At 43.1% G+C, this 17,936-nt stretch overlaps 1 protein-coding gene across 2 annotated transcripts in view; it reads left to right on the top strand.

Annotated features, from left to right (window-relative positions):
• Positions 1 to 17,936, top strand: part of TTN (titin) — a 271,286-nt gene that overhangs the window by 198,193 nt on the left and 55,157 nt on the right. For both annotated transcript variants that reach the window (XM_084799170.1, XM_084799169.1), the window contains 26 exons: positions 60 to 374; positions 457 to 605; positions 1,313 to 1,463; positions 1,554 to 1,835; positions 3,796 to 4,098; positions 4,675 to 4,977; positions 5,076 to 5,357; positions 5,464 to 5,763; positions 5,874 to 6,176; positions 6,271 to 6,579; positions 6,701 to 6,982; positions 7,066 to 7,365; positions 7,449 to 7,742; positions 7,836 to 10,802; positions 11,482 to 11,802; positions 11,902 to 12,186; positions 12,277 to 12,576; positions 12,882 to 13,184; positions 13,483 to 13,758; positions 13,870 to 14,169; positions 14,301 to 14,603; positions 14,863 to 15,162; positions 16,086 to 16,373; positions 16,810 to 17,106; positions 17,194 to 17,496; positions 17,594 to 17,899. In XM_084799170.1, the coding sequence (XP_084655296.1) occupies positions 60 to 374; positions 457 to 605; positions 1,313 to 1,463; positions 1,554 to 1,835; positions 3,796 to 4,098; positions 4,675 to 4,977; positions 5,076 to 5,357; positions 5,464 to 5,763; positions 5,874 to 6,176; positions 6,271 to 6,579; positions 6,701 to 6,982; positions 7,066 to 7,365; positions 7,449 to 7,742; positions 7,836 to 10,802; positions 11,482 to 11,802; positions 11,902 to 12,186; positions 12,277 to 12,576; positions 12,882 to 13,184; positions 13,483 to 13,758; positions 13,870 to 14,169; positions 14,301 to 14,603; positions 14,863 to 15,162; positions 16,086 to 16,373; positions 16,810 to 17,106; positions 17,194 to 17,496; positions 17,594 to 17,899 (10,122 nt within the window). The remainder of the gene's footprint in view (positions 1 to 59; positions 375 to 456; positions 606 to 1,312; positions 1,464 to 1,553; positions 1,836 to 3,795; positions 4,099 to 4,674; positions 4,978 to 5,075; positions 5,358 to 5,463; positions 5,764 to 5,873; positions 6,177 to 6,270; positions 6,580 to 6,700; positions 6,983 to 7,065; positions 7,366 to 7,448; positions 7,743 to 7,835; positions 10,803 to 11,481; positions 11,803 to 11,901; positions 12,187 to 12,276; positions 12,577 to 12,881; positions 13,185 to 13,482; positions 13,759 to 13,869; positions 14,170 to 14,300; positions 14,604 to 14,862; positions 15,163 to 16,085; positions 16,374 to 16,809; positions 17,107 to 17,193; positions 17,497 to 17,593; positions 17,900 to 17,936) is intronic.

The following is a 17,936-nucleotide window of genomic DNA, read 5'->3' as shown; positions in this document are numbered from 1 at the left end:
CCTTTTATATTTGCTTTGTCTTTAATAACTTCTTGTCGATTAATATATTTTTCTCACAGCTGTCCCTGGAGCTCCAGATAAACCAACAGTGAGCAGCGTCACCCGTAACTCCATGACTGTCAACTGGGAAGAGCCAGAATATGATGGAGGCTCTCCTGTGACTGGGTATTGGTTAGAAATGAAAGACACCACTTCAAAGAGATGGAAGAGAGTTAACCGTGATCCTATCAAAGCCATGACTCTGGGTGTTTCTTATAAAGTGACTGGTCTTATTGAAGGTTCAGACTATCAGTTCCGGGTATATGCCATCAATGCTGCTGGTGTGGGTCCAGCAAGTCCTCCCTCGGATCCAGTGACTGCTAGAGATCCAGTTGGTAAGCCATTAAACCACTTAAGAAACAATGTCTCCAGAGTATACAAAAATCAAGGATACTGATGTATACTGGTTCTTTCCAGCTCCCCCTGGTCCACCATTCCCCAAAGTGACAGACTGGACAAAATCATCTGTGGACTTAGAATGGTCTCCTCCATTAAAAGATGGTGGATCCAGAGTAACTGGATACATTGTTGAATATAAGGAAGAAGGAAAAGACGAGTGGGAAAAGGTAGCTAAAACATTCATTAAAAATATGTGCTGTGGATGTGTTTAAATAGTTATTCTCAAGCCCCGTTTGTTTCTGGCCATGTTTCAGATTTAAAAGCCAGAAAAATAACTTTATATCAAAATAATCAAGTCAGGAGTAGGAAGTGCAAAGAAGGTCCTATATTGAGTATCAAAATAGTTAGAAAGAATAAAGTTCTAGCATTTGGTAGCACAGTATGATGGCTATAGTTTACAATAATTGATCATATATTTCACTTTTAAAAACTGGAAGGGATTGAAATCTTCTAACAGGTAGAAATGTTAAATGTTTAAGGAGATGGAAATGTTTATTGCCAGTGTTTTATATGTAACAAGTTATATTGTGAGCAGATACAGCTGTGATGGATCAGTTAAAACTAAACACTGAGCAATCAAAAGTTGTCACGTTCTTCATTTGTCATTTGATTATGAATCCTAGAAAGATGGAACAAATGGACAGTACAGGTTTTTCCTGTCCCCTGTCACTAATTTTTAAACACAATTTTCTGGCAAGTCATTGACCCACTGTCAAGAAAATCTGATCCCTAAATCCTCCTGAGAAGAGCGGGTAGTTATTAAAAGGGCTTAGGAACTTGAGAAAAATATTAAAGCAGCCATAATTGCATATTATAGTATACACATTTGTATTAGAAAAACTCTGATTATAAAATGTTTGTTATTTTCCTCCAGGGCAAAGATAAAGAAGTGAGAGGGACAAAACTAGTTGTGACTGGACTCAAGGAAGGAGCATTCTACAAGTTCCGAGTGAGAGCTGTCAACATTGCTGGTGTCGGGGAACCTGGCGAGGTCACAGATGTTATTGAAATGAAGGACAGAATTGGTAATTGCCAATACCTCTGCTAGCGCACTGCTGTTTAGGCCATGTATTGACATATGGAAGTCATACTTGCCACTTTCAATTTTTCCCCAGTGCTGCCTGACCTGCAGCTCGATGCCAGTGTCAGAGACAGAATAGTGGTCCATGCCGGAGGGGTGATTCGAATCATCGCCTACGTATCTGGGAAGCCACCCCCAACTGTCACTTGGAGCATGAATGAACGAGCCTTGCCTCAAGAAGCTGCTATTGAGACCACAGCCATTAGCTCATCCATGGTCATCAAGAACTGCCAGAGGAGCCATCAAGGGGTCTACTCCCTTCTGGCCAAAAATGAAGGCGGAGAAAGAAAGAAGACAATTATTGTTGATGTACTAGGTAAATACTTCCAATTTGTCTATGCAACATTTTATTTTATTTTATTTTTTTTCAAGATAGGATTCTCACTGTGTAGCTCTGGCGGCCCTGGAACTCACTGTGTAGGGCAGGCTGGTCTCAAACTCACAGTGATCTGGTTGCCTCTGCATCCTGAGTGCTAGGATTAAAGGCATGCTCTATAACACCCAGAAATACAACTTTTTTTAAAAAATCACCAGCTTAATTATATCTACAACAATGCTATGTTGTACTAAGAACACGTTATAACCGTTTTTGGAAAATAGGAGAAATAATGCCCAATGTACTGTCCACTTTAGAATTTAAAAAATGTTCCTCTTGACATTTTTATCCTATATGCACTCCATATTGCTGTGCTCCTACTACACGTGTAGGTTTACTTTGTTTTAATCTTTTTTTTTTAGCATGTTTGATGTTTTACCTGCATATGTGCATGTGTGTCATTTGTGTGAAGCACTCAGGGAGAAGGTGTCAGATCCTCTGGAACTAGACTTACAAAGGATTGTTAGTCACCATGTGTTCTCTAGGGACCAAGTCCAGGTCCTCTGTGAGCTGCTAACTGCTTAGCCATGTCTCCATTTCCATATATAAAGTTTTGTATGCTACATTTTTTTTTGATATGTACCACCGTTTTTTGACATACCATCTTAAGGACTTACAGTACAACTATATGGTCATTATAAATCCACCTTTCCTGAAAATGTTCATGAATATTTAAAGTTTCACCAACAACAACCATTTTTAGATCATAAAATAATACATAAGGATAGCGTTTTAACAATGTGAAAACTTCTCATAGGGAGTCTGTATTCCAAGAGAATCAGTGTATGTGATATTAAGAATTACATTGCTAATTACTAAAGAGAGCTCAATTCTACCAGGTTCCCACCTGAGCTTTGTCTGCTTTAATCCCTTACTCAGAAAGTGATAGTGCCCACTTAGCACTTATCACTCAGCAGAGCCAAACTCCAAACAGCTATCATCTCAACATAACAATGGCCAGTCGCCTATCAATGTTAGTAATAAAAGATAGTCTAAATATTTCATGTATCAGTATCCCTGAAAGCTTTAGGTTTCAAGTTTCTAAACCCTTTTACTTACCAACAACAATTTCTTTAATCAGATAACTCCTATGTTTCCATATTAAAAACTCACACTCTAAGCATCAGGGCTTTCTGTACCCATCAACTTATCTGGTCACCCCCGTACCCCACCTCATCTCCACCCCCACTGCCAAAAAAATCTCCCCGTTTCCCCTTTAGAAAAGGCAAAAGAAATCAAACCATTGTCTAACCCCAATCTTGTAGCTCCTCCCTGCTGTCTCACAAATTTTGCTTCTTTAAAAAGAATTCTTTTCAGCTGGGTGTGGTGGTGCATGCCTTTAATCCCAGCACTCAGGGAGGCAGAGGCATGTGGATCTCTGTGAGTTCAAGGCCAGCCTGGTCTACAAACTCAGTCCAGGACAGCCAACCAGCCAACCAAGGGTGTCTCGAAAAACAAAGACAAAAATAAAAAGAAAGAAAGGAAGGAAGGAACATTTTCTCTTTGCTTTTTATTAAAACATGGCAGCACAAACCTACTTCATTTTAAAATATGATTGAGCTCTAATCCTAACTATCTGAGAACCTGAGGAAAGAGAATTGTGAGCTCAAGCCAGACTAGGCAACAAAGGGAGAGCCTGAGCTTAGATGATAGATAGATAGATAGATAGATAGATAGATAGATAGATAGATAGACAGATGAAACAGACAGACATAGATAATAGAAATTATAGACATACAGACATATGTTTAAATATTATAAGTGTAACAGAAAAAAACTTCATTAACAAGCACAAAAATCTTTTGTCGGTATCACATTTTTGCCTTCTCTTTCAAAGCAGGGTAACATGTTGATTGAGCATTGGAGACAAATGACTTAAAATGTTTTCTCTTGTCCTCAGATGTTCCCGGACCTGTTGGCGTACCGTTCCTCTCTGACAACCTGACCAATGACTCTTGCAAACTGACATGGTTCTCTCCAGAAGACGATGGTGGCTCTCCAATCACCAACTACGTCATTCAGAAGCGGGAAGCTGACCACAGAGCATGGACCCCTGTGACATACACAGTCACCCGACAAAATGCTACCGTACAGGGTCTTATTCAGGGAAAATCCTACTTTTTCCGAATTGCAGCTGAAAATAGTATTGGCATGGGCCCATTCGTTGAGACACCAAATGCACTTCTCATCAGAGATCCAATAAGTACGTAAAATTGAAAACAAATTTATGATTAACTACCTTGCTATTCATTTACTACAACATAATGATGTGCACGTGAGTGTGTGCTTGAGTATATGTATGCACATGTGTGTGTGTGTACATGCCGTACATGTTATTCATTTGTCAAACATTAAGGCAACTGTTAAATATCTGATGTCACTGTATTTGTGACTGTGAATGAAATGGCAGGAACAAGTATGAGTTACCAAATTCCTTCCCAGTGTTGAGTCCCTGTCAATTACTGCTGTTGTTTTGGAATTTTCCCTTTCAATGATATAAGTAAAAACTGAATCCTTTTCCTAGTTCTCAAACCACTGACTCTAAAGATCTTGTTACTTAATCCAAATGAGGCTGTGTTTCCTCATCTCCCAGTTGAAAACACTGGATCCCCTCGGAACCTCGTCTCACTCTAATAGTTCAACGGTGAGAACGGGTTTGAGCTTCATTGAAGCCGATGGTTTCGTTTTAAAAAAAAATAATAATCCTCAGGGAAAGGTATGTATGCCACTCTGCTCCATTCTCACCGTGACACTGTTGTCATTGTGATAATATTTACAGCTGTGCCAGAAAGACCTGAGGACCTGGAAGTCAAAGAAGTCACTAAAAACACTGTGTCGTTGACTTGGAACCCTCCCAAGTATGATGGTGGGTCAGAAATTATCAACTATGTCCTGGAAAGCCGCCTCATTGGCACTGAGAAGTTCCACAAAGTTACAAACGACAACCTGCTTAGCAGAAAATACACTGTTAAAGGCTTAAAAGAAGGCGATACATATGAGTACCGCGTCAGCGCCGTCAACATTGTCGGACAAGGCAAGCCGTCATTTTGCACCAAGCCAATCACTTGCAAGGATGAGCTGGGTATGTGTCTGCTACAGTTTTTACTTTGAAAACTTCCACACCTGCAGCCTTATCATAGGACAGCAAAAATGACTCCTGTCTATAATTCTACATTTTAGCTCCCCCAACACTTGACCTCGACTTCAGGGATAAGCTTACCGTCCGAGTTGGTGAAGCCTTCGCCCTCACTGGCCGTTACTCAGGCAAACCAAAGCCTAAGGTTGATTGGTTCAAAGATGATGCCGATGTACTGGAAGATGACCGTACACACATAAAGACCACTCCCACCACACTTGCTCTCGAGAAGACTAAGTCCAAACGCTCGGATTCTGGAAAATACTGTGTAGTAGTGGAGAATAGTACAGGCTCCAGGAAAGGTTTCTGTCAAGTCAATGTTGTTGGTAAGTTCTATTTATCAAAAAAAAAATAGACCCTTTGTCCTTTTAGAAGCAGAAGTGATGATAATGTTTTGTGCTATGACTTTATTTTTTTTTTCTTTTTCTGCAGATCGTCCTGGACCACCAGTAGGACCTGTCACTTTTGATGAGGTGACCAAAGAACACATGGTTATTTCTTGGAAGCCACCTCTAGACGATGGAGGAAGTGAAATTACCAATTATATTATTGAGAAGAAGGAGCTGGGAAAAGACATTTGGATGCCTGTGACATCTGCCAGCGCTAAAACAACGTGCAAGGTCCCAAAGCTGCTTGAAGGAAAAGACTACATCTTCCGGATTCATGCTGAGAATCTGTATGGAATAAGTGACCCTCTGGTGTCTGATTCAATGAAAGCCAAAGATCGTTTCAGTATGTAATATGGTGGGACGGGGGGGGGGGGGGGGGGGCATCACCCAATGCTTGACGAAGGTAATGGAAAAGTTCAAACTTTTAACACATCTGACTGGCATCTGTTACAGGAGTTCCTGATGCACCTGAGCAGCCAGTTGTCACAGAGGTCACCAAAGACTCTGCACTGGTAACCTGGAACAAGCCAAATGACGGAGGAAAGCCCATCACCAACTACATCCTGGAAAAGAGGGAAACGATGTCTAAACGATGGGCTAGAGTTACCAAAGAGCCTATCCATCCATACACTAAGTTTAGGGTTCCTGACCTTCTAGAAGGATGCCAGTATGAATTCCGGGTTTCTGCAGAAAATGAAATTGGTATTGGAGACCCAAGCCCACCATCCAAACCAGTCTTTGCTAGAGATCCCATTGGTACAGTATTAAAACATTCATTCAGTTTTCATTCTTTCCAACTGTTCTCTGCTGTATTTTAATTTCTTTAACTAATTTTTCTCTTATTATGCAGCCAAACCAAGCCCACCTATTAATCCTGAAGCAATAGACACAACATGCAATTCAGTTGATCTAACCTGGCAGCCACCACGTCACGATGGTGGGAGCAAGATACTGGGATATATTGTGGAGCACCAGAAAGTAGGAGATGAAGACTGGAGACGAGCCAATCACACTCCTGAGTCTTGCCCCGAAACTAAATATAAAGTCACTGGTCTCCGGGATGGGCAGAGCTATAAGTTCCGGGTGCTGGCAGTCAACGAGGCTGGTGAATCAGACCCAGCTCATGTTCCTGAACCAGTTCTAGTAAAGGACCGACTTGGTAAGGGAGATGCTGTAATCTGCAGTTGTGGGAAAAAACCCAGGTGTCTGTTGTATATGCAGTATTATTATTATGGTATGTACTAGTGAATCGGACCTGAAGGAATTTTCTTTATTCTTAGAACCTCCTGAGCTGATCCTTGATGCCAACATGGCGAGAGAACAGCACATTAAGGTTGGTGACACACTAAGACTTAGTGCCATCATCAAAGGAGTGCCGTTCCCAAAAGTAACCTGGAAAAAAGGCGACAGGGAGGCTCCAACAAAAGCTCAAATTGATGTTACACCAGTTGGAAGCAAGCTTGAGATTCGTAATGCTGCCCATGAAGATGGTGGAGTTTATTCCCTAACTGTGGAGAATCCTGCTGGCTCAAAAACTGTCTCAGTGAAAGTATTGGTCTTAGGTATGCATGTTAATATTTGTACCATTAAAAGACCTCAAATAGATATTTTTCTTGTCACTCATTTGTTATTTCATACTTTTCAGATAAACCTGGGCCACCTAGAGATCTGGAAGTCAGTGAAATTAGGAAAGACTCTTGTTACCTTACTTGGAAGGAACCACTGGATGATGGTGGGTCTGTTATAACCAATTATGTGGTTGAGAGGAAAGACGTTGCCACTGCCCAGTGGTCCCCTCTTTCAACCACATCAAAGAAGAAGAGCCATATGGCTAAACATCTGAATGAGGGAAATCAGTACCTCTTCCGAGTAGCCGCTGAGAACCAATATGGACGTGGTCCTTTTGTTGAAACGCCTAAGCCCATCAAGGCTCTGGATCCTCTCCGTGAGTTACTGCCTCTGACTGTAGAATTATTGTTTGACTAGATTTGGGATTATCACTCATTCATCTTAACTTTTCTTTCAAAGATCCCCCAGGGCCACCCAAAGACCTACACCATGTAGATGTTGACAAGACTGAAGTCTCTCTAGTCTGGAATAAACCAGATCGTGATGGTGGCTCTCCCATCACGGGATACTTAGTGGAATACCAAGAAGAAGGTGCCCAGGACTGGATTAAGTTCAAGACTGTGAAGAATTTAGAGTGTGTTGTTACGGGCTTACAACAAGGAAAGACCTACAGATTCCGTGTGAAAGCTGAAAATATCGTAGGTCTTGGGCTCCCTGATACAACTATCCCAATAGAATGTCAAGAGAAACTAGGTGAGTTTTGGATTGGCATTTTTATTTTGCTGCTTCTTTAAGTTATTCATATTGTCAAAATCCAAATCTAATGGCCTCATGTTTTCTTTCCAGTGCCTCCATCTGTGGAATTAGATGTGAAATTAATTGAAGGGCTCGTGGTTAAGGCTGGTACCACAGTAAGATTCCCTGCCATCATAAGAGGTGTACCTGTTCCTACTGCAAAGTGGGCAACTGATGGGACTGAGATTCAAACAGATGACCACTACACGGTTGAGACTGACAGCTTCTCATCCGTGCTGACCATTAAGAATTGCTTAAGGAAGGATACTGGGGAATATCAACTCACTGTTTCTAATGCAGCCGGTACCAAAACAGTAGCTGTCCATCTTACTGTCCTTGATGTACCTGGCCCACCAACGGGACCTATTAATATTCTGGATGTCACTCCTGAATACATGACTATCTCATGGCAACCACCCAAGGATGATGGAGGGAGCCCGGTAGTAAATTACATTGTTGAGAAACAAGACACAAGGAAAGGCACGTGGGGCGTCGTCTCTTCAGGAAGCAGTAAGCTGAAGCTGAAGGTCCCACATCTCCAAAAAGGCTGTGAATATGTTTTCAGAGTCAAAGCAGAGAACAAAATGGGTGTTGGTCCTCCCCTTGACTCCATACCTACTGTTGCTAAGCACAAGTTCAATCCTCCATCTCCTCCTGGTAAACCAGTGGTAACTGACATTACTGAGAATGCTGCAACGGTGTCCTGGACCCTGCCGAAATCTGATGGTGGCAGTCCCATAACTGGCTATTATGTAGAACGCCGAGAAATAACTGGCAAATGGGTGAGAGTCAACAAAACGCCTATCGCTGACCTGAAGTTCAGGGTGACTGGACTCTATGAGGGAAACACATATGAGTTTAGAGTTTTTGCTGAAAACCTTGCTGGGTTAAGCAATCCATCCCCAAGTTCTGACCCAATAAAAGCTTGCCGACCCATCAAGCCACCAGGGCCACCTATAAATCCTAAACTGAAGGACAAGAGCAGAGAGTCGGCTGACTTGGTGTGGACAAAACCCCTGAGTGATGGTGGTAGCCCCATTCTTGGATATGTGGTAGAGTATCAGAAGCCTGGCACAGCACAGTGGGACAGAGTCAACAAGGATGAACTCATCAGGCAGTGTGCCTTCAGGGTACCTGGACTGATCGAAGGAAATGAGTACAGATTCCGCATAAGAGCAGCTAATATTGTGGGTGAGGGAGAGCCAAGAGAACTCGCAGAATCTGTAATTGCAAAAGACATCCTTCACCCCCCAGAAGTAGAACTTGATGTTACATGCCGCGATGTCATTACTGTCAGGGTGGGTCAAACTATACGCATTCTTGCTCGAGTCAAAGGCAGACCTGAGCCAGACATAACTTGGTCTAAGGAGGGCAAAGTATTGGTCAAAGACAAGCGGGTTGACCTAGTTCGTGATCTACCTCGCGTTGAGTTACAAATCAAAGAAGCTGTCAGAGCTGACCATGGCAAGTATATCATCTCTGCTAAGAACAGCAGTGGACATGCCCAAGGGTCAGCCATTGTTAATGTCCTTGACAGACCTGGGCCTTGCCAGAATCTGAGGGTTAGCAATGTCACCAAGGAAAACTGCACAGTTTCTTGGGAAAACCCACTAGATAATGGCGGCTCAGAAATTACAAATTTCATAGTAGAATATCGTAAGCCAAATCAGAAAGGCTGGTCAATTGTTGCCTCAGATGTCACCAAGAGATTGGTCAAGGCCAACCTGTTAGCCAACAATGAATACTATTTCCGTGTTTGTGCAGAGAATAAAGTAGGTGTTGGGCCAACTATTGAAACGAAAACTCCAATTCTGGCCATCAACCCTATTGACAGGCCAGGTGAGCCTGAAAACCTTCATATTGCAGATAAAGGAAAGACATTTGTGTATCTAAAGTGGCGACGCCCTGATTATGACGGTGGCAGCCCCAATTTATCGTACCATGTTGAGAGGAGGCTGAAGGGCTCTGCTGACTGGGAGAGAGTACACAAAGGAAGCATTAAGGAAACCCACTACATGGTTGACAAGTGTGTTGAGAACCAGATTTATGAGTTCAGAGTACAAACCAAGAACGAGGGTGGAGAAAGTGACTGGGTGAGGACAGAGGAAGTTGTTGTGAAGGAAGACTTACAGAAGCCAGTACTTGATCTAAAATTAAGTGGGGTTCTAACCGTCAAAGCAGGGGACACCATTAGACTCGAGGCAGGCGTGAGAGGCAAACCATTCCCAGAAGTTGCCTGGACCAAAGACAAAGATGCTACAGATTTAACAAAATCACCAAGAGTCAAGATTGACACCAGTGCTGAGTCATCGAAGTTCTCTCTCACCAAAGCGAAGAGAAGCGACGGTGGTAAATATGTAGTCACAGCAACCAACGCAGCAGGCAGCTTTGTGGCCTATGCTACTGTCATTGTCTTAGATAAGCCTGGTCCTGTACGAAACCTAAAAATCACTGACGTGTCCAGTGATAGGTGTACTATCCGCTGGGACCCGCCAGAGGATGATGGTGGCTGTGAAATCCAAAATTATATTCTAGAAAAATGCGAGAGCAAGAGAATGGTATGGTCTACCTATTCCGCTAATGTCTTGACACCCAGCGCCACGGTGACTCGTCTCATAGAAGGAAATGAATATATATTCAGAGTCCGTGCAGAGAACAAAATAGGCACAGGACCTCCTACAGAAAGTAAACCAGTCATAGCAAAAACCAAGTATGACAAACCGGGCCGCCCTGATCCTCCAGAAGTCACTAAAGTAAGCAAAGAAGAAATGACTGTGGTCTGGAATGCCCCTGAGTATGACGGTGGCAAGTCTATCACGGGATACTATCTAGAGAGAAAAGAAAAGCATGCAGTCCGCTGGGTCCCTGTTAACAAGAGTGCCATCCCTGAGAGACGCCTGAAAGTGCAGAATCTCCTCCCAGGGCACGAGTACCAGTTCCGTGTCAAGGCAGAAAATGAAGTTGGCATTGGGGAACCAAGCTTACCATCAAGACCAGTGGTGGCAAAAGATCCCATAGGTAAGATGCTCCCACTTTGCCTGATATTAAACCAACTCCTAAAGTTATGTGTAGAAATAGCTGACAAAATTTTGCTCCATAATTTTAAACAGCATTTTAGCTAACTCCAAATAGACCTTTTATCTTATCACGCACGCACGTGTACACTCACACACATGCACGCACACACTGCTATGTTCCAATTTTTAGAAAGGAAAACAAGTCTTGGGAGTTGAGAGAATAGAATGACCTTGTTTGGACTGAAAGTTAACTATAAAATTATACATTAAAACATCATGAGGCTGGGTAGATGGCTTGGTGGGTAAAGTACCTGCCACATAAGCCTGAGGGCTGAGATCAGATGGCCAGCACCTGTGTATAAAGCCAGGTATGAGAGCACATATCTATAACCTCATTGCTGAGAAAAAGGCATAGATGGGTAGATCCCTGGAGTCCACTGGCCAGCCAGTCTAGCCAGTCGATGAGCAATAGTTTCAATGAAAAGACCCTCTATCAAACAATAAGGTGGAGAACCATAGAGAAGGACACTCAGGGTTGACCTCTGGCCTAGACATGCAGAAACTCATGTGTACGCACTCCCAGACATGAGCCCATACATACACTAAACACAGAGACAATAACAGGATCACTAGTGGTAACTAATTTCATGTACACTTATTTTTACATCATTTATTTTCAGAACCACCTGGCCCACCAACCAATTTCAAAGTGGTTGATACAACCAAACATTCCATTACTCTGGCATGGGGAAAACCAGTCTACGATGGCGGTGCACCAATAATTGGGTATGTTGTGGAAATGAGACCCAAAATAGCAGACGCATCACCCGATGAGGGCTGGAAGAGGTGCAATGCTGCAGCTCAACTTGTCCGCATGGAATTCACAGTCACCAGTTTGGATGAAAACCAGGAGTACGAGTTCAGGGTGTGTGCCCAAAATCAGGTTGGCATCGGGCGCCCTGCAGAACTAAAGGAAGCCATCAAACCTAAGGAAATCCTAGGTGAGGCCTTGCTATAGTGGTGGATACTCATCCACATTTATCCTCAGGGGGCTTCCTCCTGTCTGAAGAGTTGGCTAATGCCTTTGATGTCATTTGCAGAGCCTCCAGAGATTGACTTGGATGCCAGCATGAGAAAACTGGTCATCGTGAGAGCGGGCTGCCCTATTCGACTATTTGCAATAGTGAGAGGACGACCCGCCCCCAAAGTCACATGGCGCAAAGTGGGTATTGATAATGTGGTCAGAAAAGGACAAGTCGATCTAGTTGACACCATGGCCTTCCTTGTCATCCCCAATTCCACCCGTGATGACTCAGGAAAATACTCATTGACCCTTGTGAACCCAGCAGGAGAAAAGGCCGTTTTTGTGAATGTCAAAGTACTAGGTGCGTTATCTTTTTTCCGCTCCAAAATCAAATGAGTTGATAAGAAAGCTGATGAGGCATGTATTCTGAGTCTGTGGATCTTTACTACAGATACTCCTGGACCTGTGTCTGACTTAAAAGTTTCGGATGTCACTAAAACATCATGCCATGTGTCCTGGGCCCCTCCAGAAAATGATGGTGGGAGCCAAGTGACACATTACATTGTGGAGAAACGTGAGGCCGAAAGAAAAACATGGTCAACAGTTACCCCTGAAGTGAAGAAAACGAGCTTCAATGTAACCAACCTTGTCCCCGGAAATGAGTATTTCTTCCGAGTAACTGCTGTCAATGAATATGGCCCTGGTGTCCCAACAGACATCCCCAAGCCTGTGCTTGCATCAGATCCTCTCAGTAAGTAATCCCCCTTCGTCCCCCTTTGAACTCCAGTCCTCTAGTCTAACAAGGCCATGAGATCAATATGATTGCCATCTACTGGCAGGGACTTGATTTGTGAAGCCCTAATTGTGCAGTAAATATCTAACTCTCTCAGACAAGACTTGTGTTAGTTGCTTCACCTTATACTTTTATTTTCAACATGGAACGTTCATTACCTATCCCATATCATTGGAGCAAAGATCATGCTGAAACTCTTATGTACACATCAGCAAAGGGGACCATAAAGTTACCTAATTTTCTAAATTATGTTTTCCTTCTAGGTGAGCCAGATCCCCCAAGAAAACTTGAAGTGACAGAAATGACGAAGAACAGTGCAACGCTGGCCTGGTTACCTCCGTTGCGTGACGGGGGTGCTAAAATCGATGGCTATATCATTAGCTACAGAGAAGAAGACCAGCCTGCAGATCGTTGGACAGAGTACTCGGTGGTCAAAGACCTCAGCCTTATTGTCACTGGCCTAAAGGAAGGAAAGAAATACAAATTCCGAGTTGCAGCTAGGAACGCTGTTGGAGTCAGCTTGCCAAGAGAAGCCGAAGGCGTCTATGAAGCCAAAGAACAGCTGTGTAAGTTGTTTCTTTCTGCTTTCTGTGTGTGGATGCACAGCCTGTGTGAATGTCTGCTCCTCCTCCTCTGGCCGTGGAATCGTTTCTAAAACATATTTATCTTTGTAAAAACAGAATAGAAAACTGTACCTATCCTTAAATATGCTGATATTTTCTATTACATTTAAGAAATTTTTGAAAATATTGGTTATAAATTCAACCATTAATTTGAAACCCCTAGTGGACTTCAACCTATCATTTGGAAAACGTAGAAGAATTTCCCATCTAAGGAATGAATTGGCTTTGTCTTTGCTTTCAGTGCCCCCGAAGATCCTCATGCCCGAGCAAATCACTATTAAAGCCGGGAAGAAACTCCGAGTCGAAGCGCATGTGTATGGAAAGCCTAACCCCATCTGTAAATGGAAGAAAGGAGATGATGACGTTGTTACATCTAGCCACCTGGCCATCCATAAAGCAGACAGTTCTTCAGTTCTGATCATAAAGGATGTCACTAGGAAAGACAGTGGCTACTACAGCCTCACTGCGGAGAACAGCTCTGGAACAGACACACAGAAAATCAAAGTTACAGTCATGGGTAGGTTACACATAAGACAAGTGGCCATTAAAATATGGCGATCAAAACATTGAGGGTTTTTTCCCCTATTAAATCTCTGTTCTTACATCTCTTTCCTCTTGGTTCATGCAGATGCCCCTGGGCCCCCTCAGCCTCCATTTGACATCACTGATATAGACGCTGATGCCTGCTCTCTGTCCTGGCACATCCCTCTGGAAGATGGAGGCAGTAACATCACCAATTACATAGTAGAGAAATGTGATGTAAGCCGTGGGGACTGGGTCACGGCTCTAGCTTCAGTCACCAAGACGTCCTGCAGGGTTGGAAAGCTGATCCCTGGCCAGGAGTATATCTTCCGGGTCCGTGCTGAAAACAGATTTGGCATTTCAGAGCCTCTCACATCTCCAAAGATGCTTGCCAAGTTTCCATTTGGTAAGAGTTATGTTGTATGTGTGAGAACATATATATATGTGTGTGTATATATACACATATATTATACATGTATGTTCTTGGAAGCTCTTAGTTTAAAGCAGAAACTGACATTTCCCCGTGATTAACTCTAGGTGTTCCAAGTGAGCCAAAGAATGCACGCGTCACTAAAGTCAACAAAGACTGCATATTTGTCGCATGGGACAGGCCAGACAGTGATGGAGGAAGCCCTATCACTGGCTACCTGATTGAACGCAAAGAAAGAAACAGTTTGCTCTGGGTGAAAGCTAATGACACTGTTGTCCGGTCAACTGAATATCCTTGTGCTGGCCTTGTAGAAGGTCTAGAATATTCATTCAGAATCTATGCCCTAAACAAAGCTGGATCCAGCCCACCCAGCAAGCCAACCGAATACGTAACTGCAAGGATGCCAGTAGGTAAGTAATTGTCCTTTAGGATTAGAGAGACATATTTACATCTTGCTTCTGAAAGTTAGCACTTCCACCCTAGAACAAGCCCTAACTCTTATGATGAAAATGCACTACCTATGTCTTTCCTGTACATGCATAGCAAGCACTCCAAAGTAGATGCTGGATGCATAGTTGACATGAGATGATTGTTATCCTGTTGAACATCGCGGGGGTGATGCTGTGAGGAGTTTAAACTCAAGACTGAAGATGCTTCTTTTGGCTTTAGATCCCCCAGGGAAACCTGAAGTTGTTGATGTCACCAAGAACACTGCATCCCTTATCTGGGCCCGTCCAAAACACGATGGAGGCAGCAAAATTATTGGCTACTTTGTAGAAGCTTGCAAACTTCCTGGTGATAAGTGGGTTCGGTGCAATACCACACCTCACCAAATTCCCCAAGAAGAATACACAGCTACTGGGTTAGAAGAGAATGCTCAGTACCAATTTAGAGCAATTGCCAAGACTGCTGTGAACATCAGCCAGCCTTCGGAGCCTTCCGACCCAGTGACCATTCTGGCAGAAAATGGTAAGATTCTACTGCATACTGTAACACCTACAGTGTCCATGATGGTCATGTCTCCTGACAAAAAAAAAAAACCAACTAACCAACCAACAAAAACTAAACCTGTATCTGTGGGAAGGTTGAAAAAAAATGGTAAATGATAGGGAGTTTATTGTGTAAACTAAGTCTACACCAAATTTACACAGCACAAAAAAAATTATGCTTATGAAGAATCTTAATAAGCAAAACAAGAAAGCAGTTTATAAAACTGAAGCCTGAAAGATTTTATTCATATATATTTACAGAGAGATGGCAAAGAAATAATAAATTGAGAATACTGAAAACCTAGTCTTGGGATTACAGGAATTTACTTTTTTCTATTTGCAGTATTGCCAAATGTTTATATTAAACTTACTTAACTTTTATGATGAATATGTAGCTGAAGAAGTGGCTGAGGGAAGGGAGATAAGAAGAAAACTGTCAAAGTTCTGATCTGACAGGAAGAATCAATTTTGGTGACCTACTGTCATGAAAGGTGCTATAGCTTATAATGTATTCTAGATCTCAAGGTTACTAAAAGAGCAGACTTTAGGTGTTTTCCTCACACCCATAAAAATGCTGACTGAATAGGTGAGGTTACTGTTGTATGACTTTGCTTAATTGAACCATTGCACAATGCATACTCATGCCAAAATATTGAACCCATAAATGTATATAATAACTATTAAATAAAAATAAGGTTGTAGGACTAGGGGTGTAGCTCAGTGGTACAGCACTTGCCTAGCATGTATGAAGATCTGAGTTTAATGCCAAGTATTAAAAATTCATGATTAATAACAAGATAAACTCTCACTCATGAAACAAATGAGAATTTATTACTATTATTAGTAATAACTGTACAATATGGTTTTACATACATTAATACCTTCACTCGTCTTTCTTTCCAGTTCCTCCCAGGATAGAACTCAGTGTTGACATGAAGTCTTTGCTCACCGTGAAAGCTGGGACAAATGTCTGCTTGGATGCTACTGTCTTTGGTAAACCGATGCCAACGGTTTCTTGGAAGAAAGAGAGCACACCAATAAAACCAGCCGAAGGCATAAAGATGGCGATGAAGCGGAACTTGTGTACCTTGGAGCTTTTCAGTGTGAACCGGAAGGACTCCGGAGACTATACCATCACTGCCGAAAATTCCAGTGGTTCCAAATCAGCCACCATTAAGCTTAAAGTTCTAGGTAATCCAAAGCGTTCCATTACAGTCCTACGCACTTAGCCTGAGGGGCTGTAAGTCAGTTCCCGGGATGTGCATGGCAATGAACTCCTATCATCCCAGTATCTTGGAGGAGGTAGGAGGATCAGGAATTCAAGGTCATGCTCCTCTCCTCAGGGAGTTCTAAACCAGCCTGGTCTACGTGACTCCCTGTCTCAAGCACAGCAACAATAAAAAAAAAAAGTATTTCCTAAGAATAGAAGTAATAGTCTTACAGAGTAGCGCTTTTCATCTCTAATGAGTGCTAGTGATCATACACTCCTGCTACCTAGGACCCTGAAGAGTGAGGTGACTTGAGTCACATAAGAGTTAATGACGATCTGAAGAGTGTAGCCCACGCTCTAGGACTCTTCTCGATATCCATCCACCCTTCTGTTCACATTTCTTCTCCATCCTTTCAGATAAACCAGGCCCCCCAGCATCCGTCAAAATCAACAAGATGTATGCAGACCGTGCGATGCTGTCTTGGGAACCTCCTCTCGAGGACGGAGGCTCAGAAATCACCAACTACATCATCGACAAGCGTGAGACAAGCAGGCCCAACTGGGCTCAGGTCTCCGCTACCGTGCCCATCACCAGCTGCACCGTGGAGAAACTCATAGAGGGCCATGAGTATCAGTTCCGTATCTGTGCCGAAAACAAATACGGAGTGGGCGACCCCATCCTCACTGAGCCAGCAATTGCTAAAAACCCATATGGTAAGAACATGGTCCGGCAGTTTACCCTTTACTTTTTAAATACTATCTTCTTGCTTAGGAAATCAACTTGTCATTCCATCTTCACAGACCCACCTGGACGCTGTGACCCTCCTGTCATTAGCAACATCACTAAAGATCACATGACGGTCAGCTGGAAAGCCCCAGCTGATGATGGTGGCTCCCCTATCACGGGATACTTGGTTGAAAAGCGGGAAACTCAGGCAGTTAACTGGACTAAAGTCAACAGGAAACCCGTTATAGAAAGAACGCTGAAGGCAACAGGTCTCCAGGAAGGCACTGAGTATGAATTTCGAGTGACTGCCATAAATAAAGCTGGACCTGGCAAACCCAGTGATGCATCCAAAGCCGCGTATGCTCAGGACCCACTGTGTAAGTGTCCTTGAGGAGGGTCCCATGCCCCGTACTCAGCATTGAACAGTCAGAAAGGAAGGTGTCGCTAATCCTCTCTGTTGTTGGTCACTCTCAGATCCTCCCGGGCCACCAGCTTTCCCTAAAGTGTACGATACCACCCGCAGTTCTGTGAGTCTGTCGTGGGGCAAGCCAGCCTATGATGGTGGTAGCCCCATCATTGGTTATCTTGTGGAAGTAAAGCGAGCCGATTCCGACCACTGGGTGAGGTGCAATTTACCAGAGAAGCTACAGAAAACCCGCTTTGAGGTGACTGGCCTGATGGAAAATACGGAGTACCAGTTCCGAGTGTATGCCGTTAATAAGATCGGCTACAGCGACCCGAGTGACGTGCCGGATAAACACTGTCCCAAGGACATCCTAAGTAAGTACTTCTGAGAGAAATAAATGAGACTTTCCAT

The sequence above is a fragment of the Acomys minous genome, assembly GCF_964271855.1.
Source record: "Acomys minous genome assembly, chromosome: 10".
Lineage (NCBI taxonomy): Eukaryota > Metazoa > Chordata > Mammalia > Rodentia > Muridae > Acomys > Acomys minous.
The sequence above is the reverse complement of the archived record's forward strand: the minus strand, read 5'-3'. Positions and strand labels throughout refer to the sequence as shown.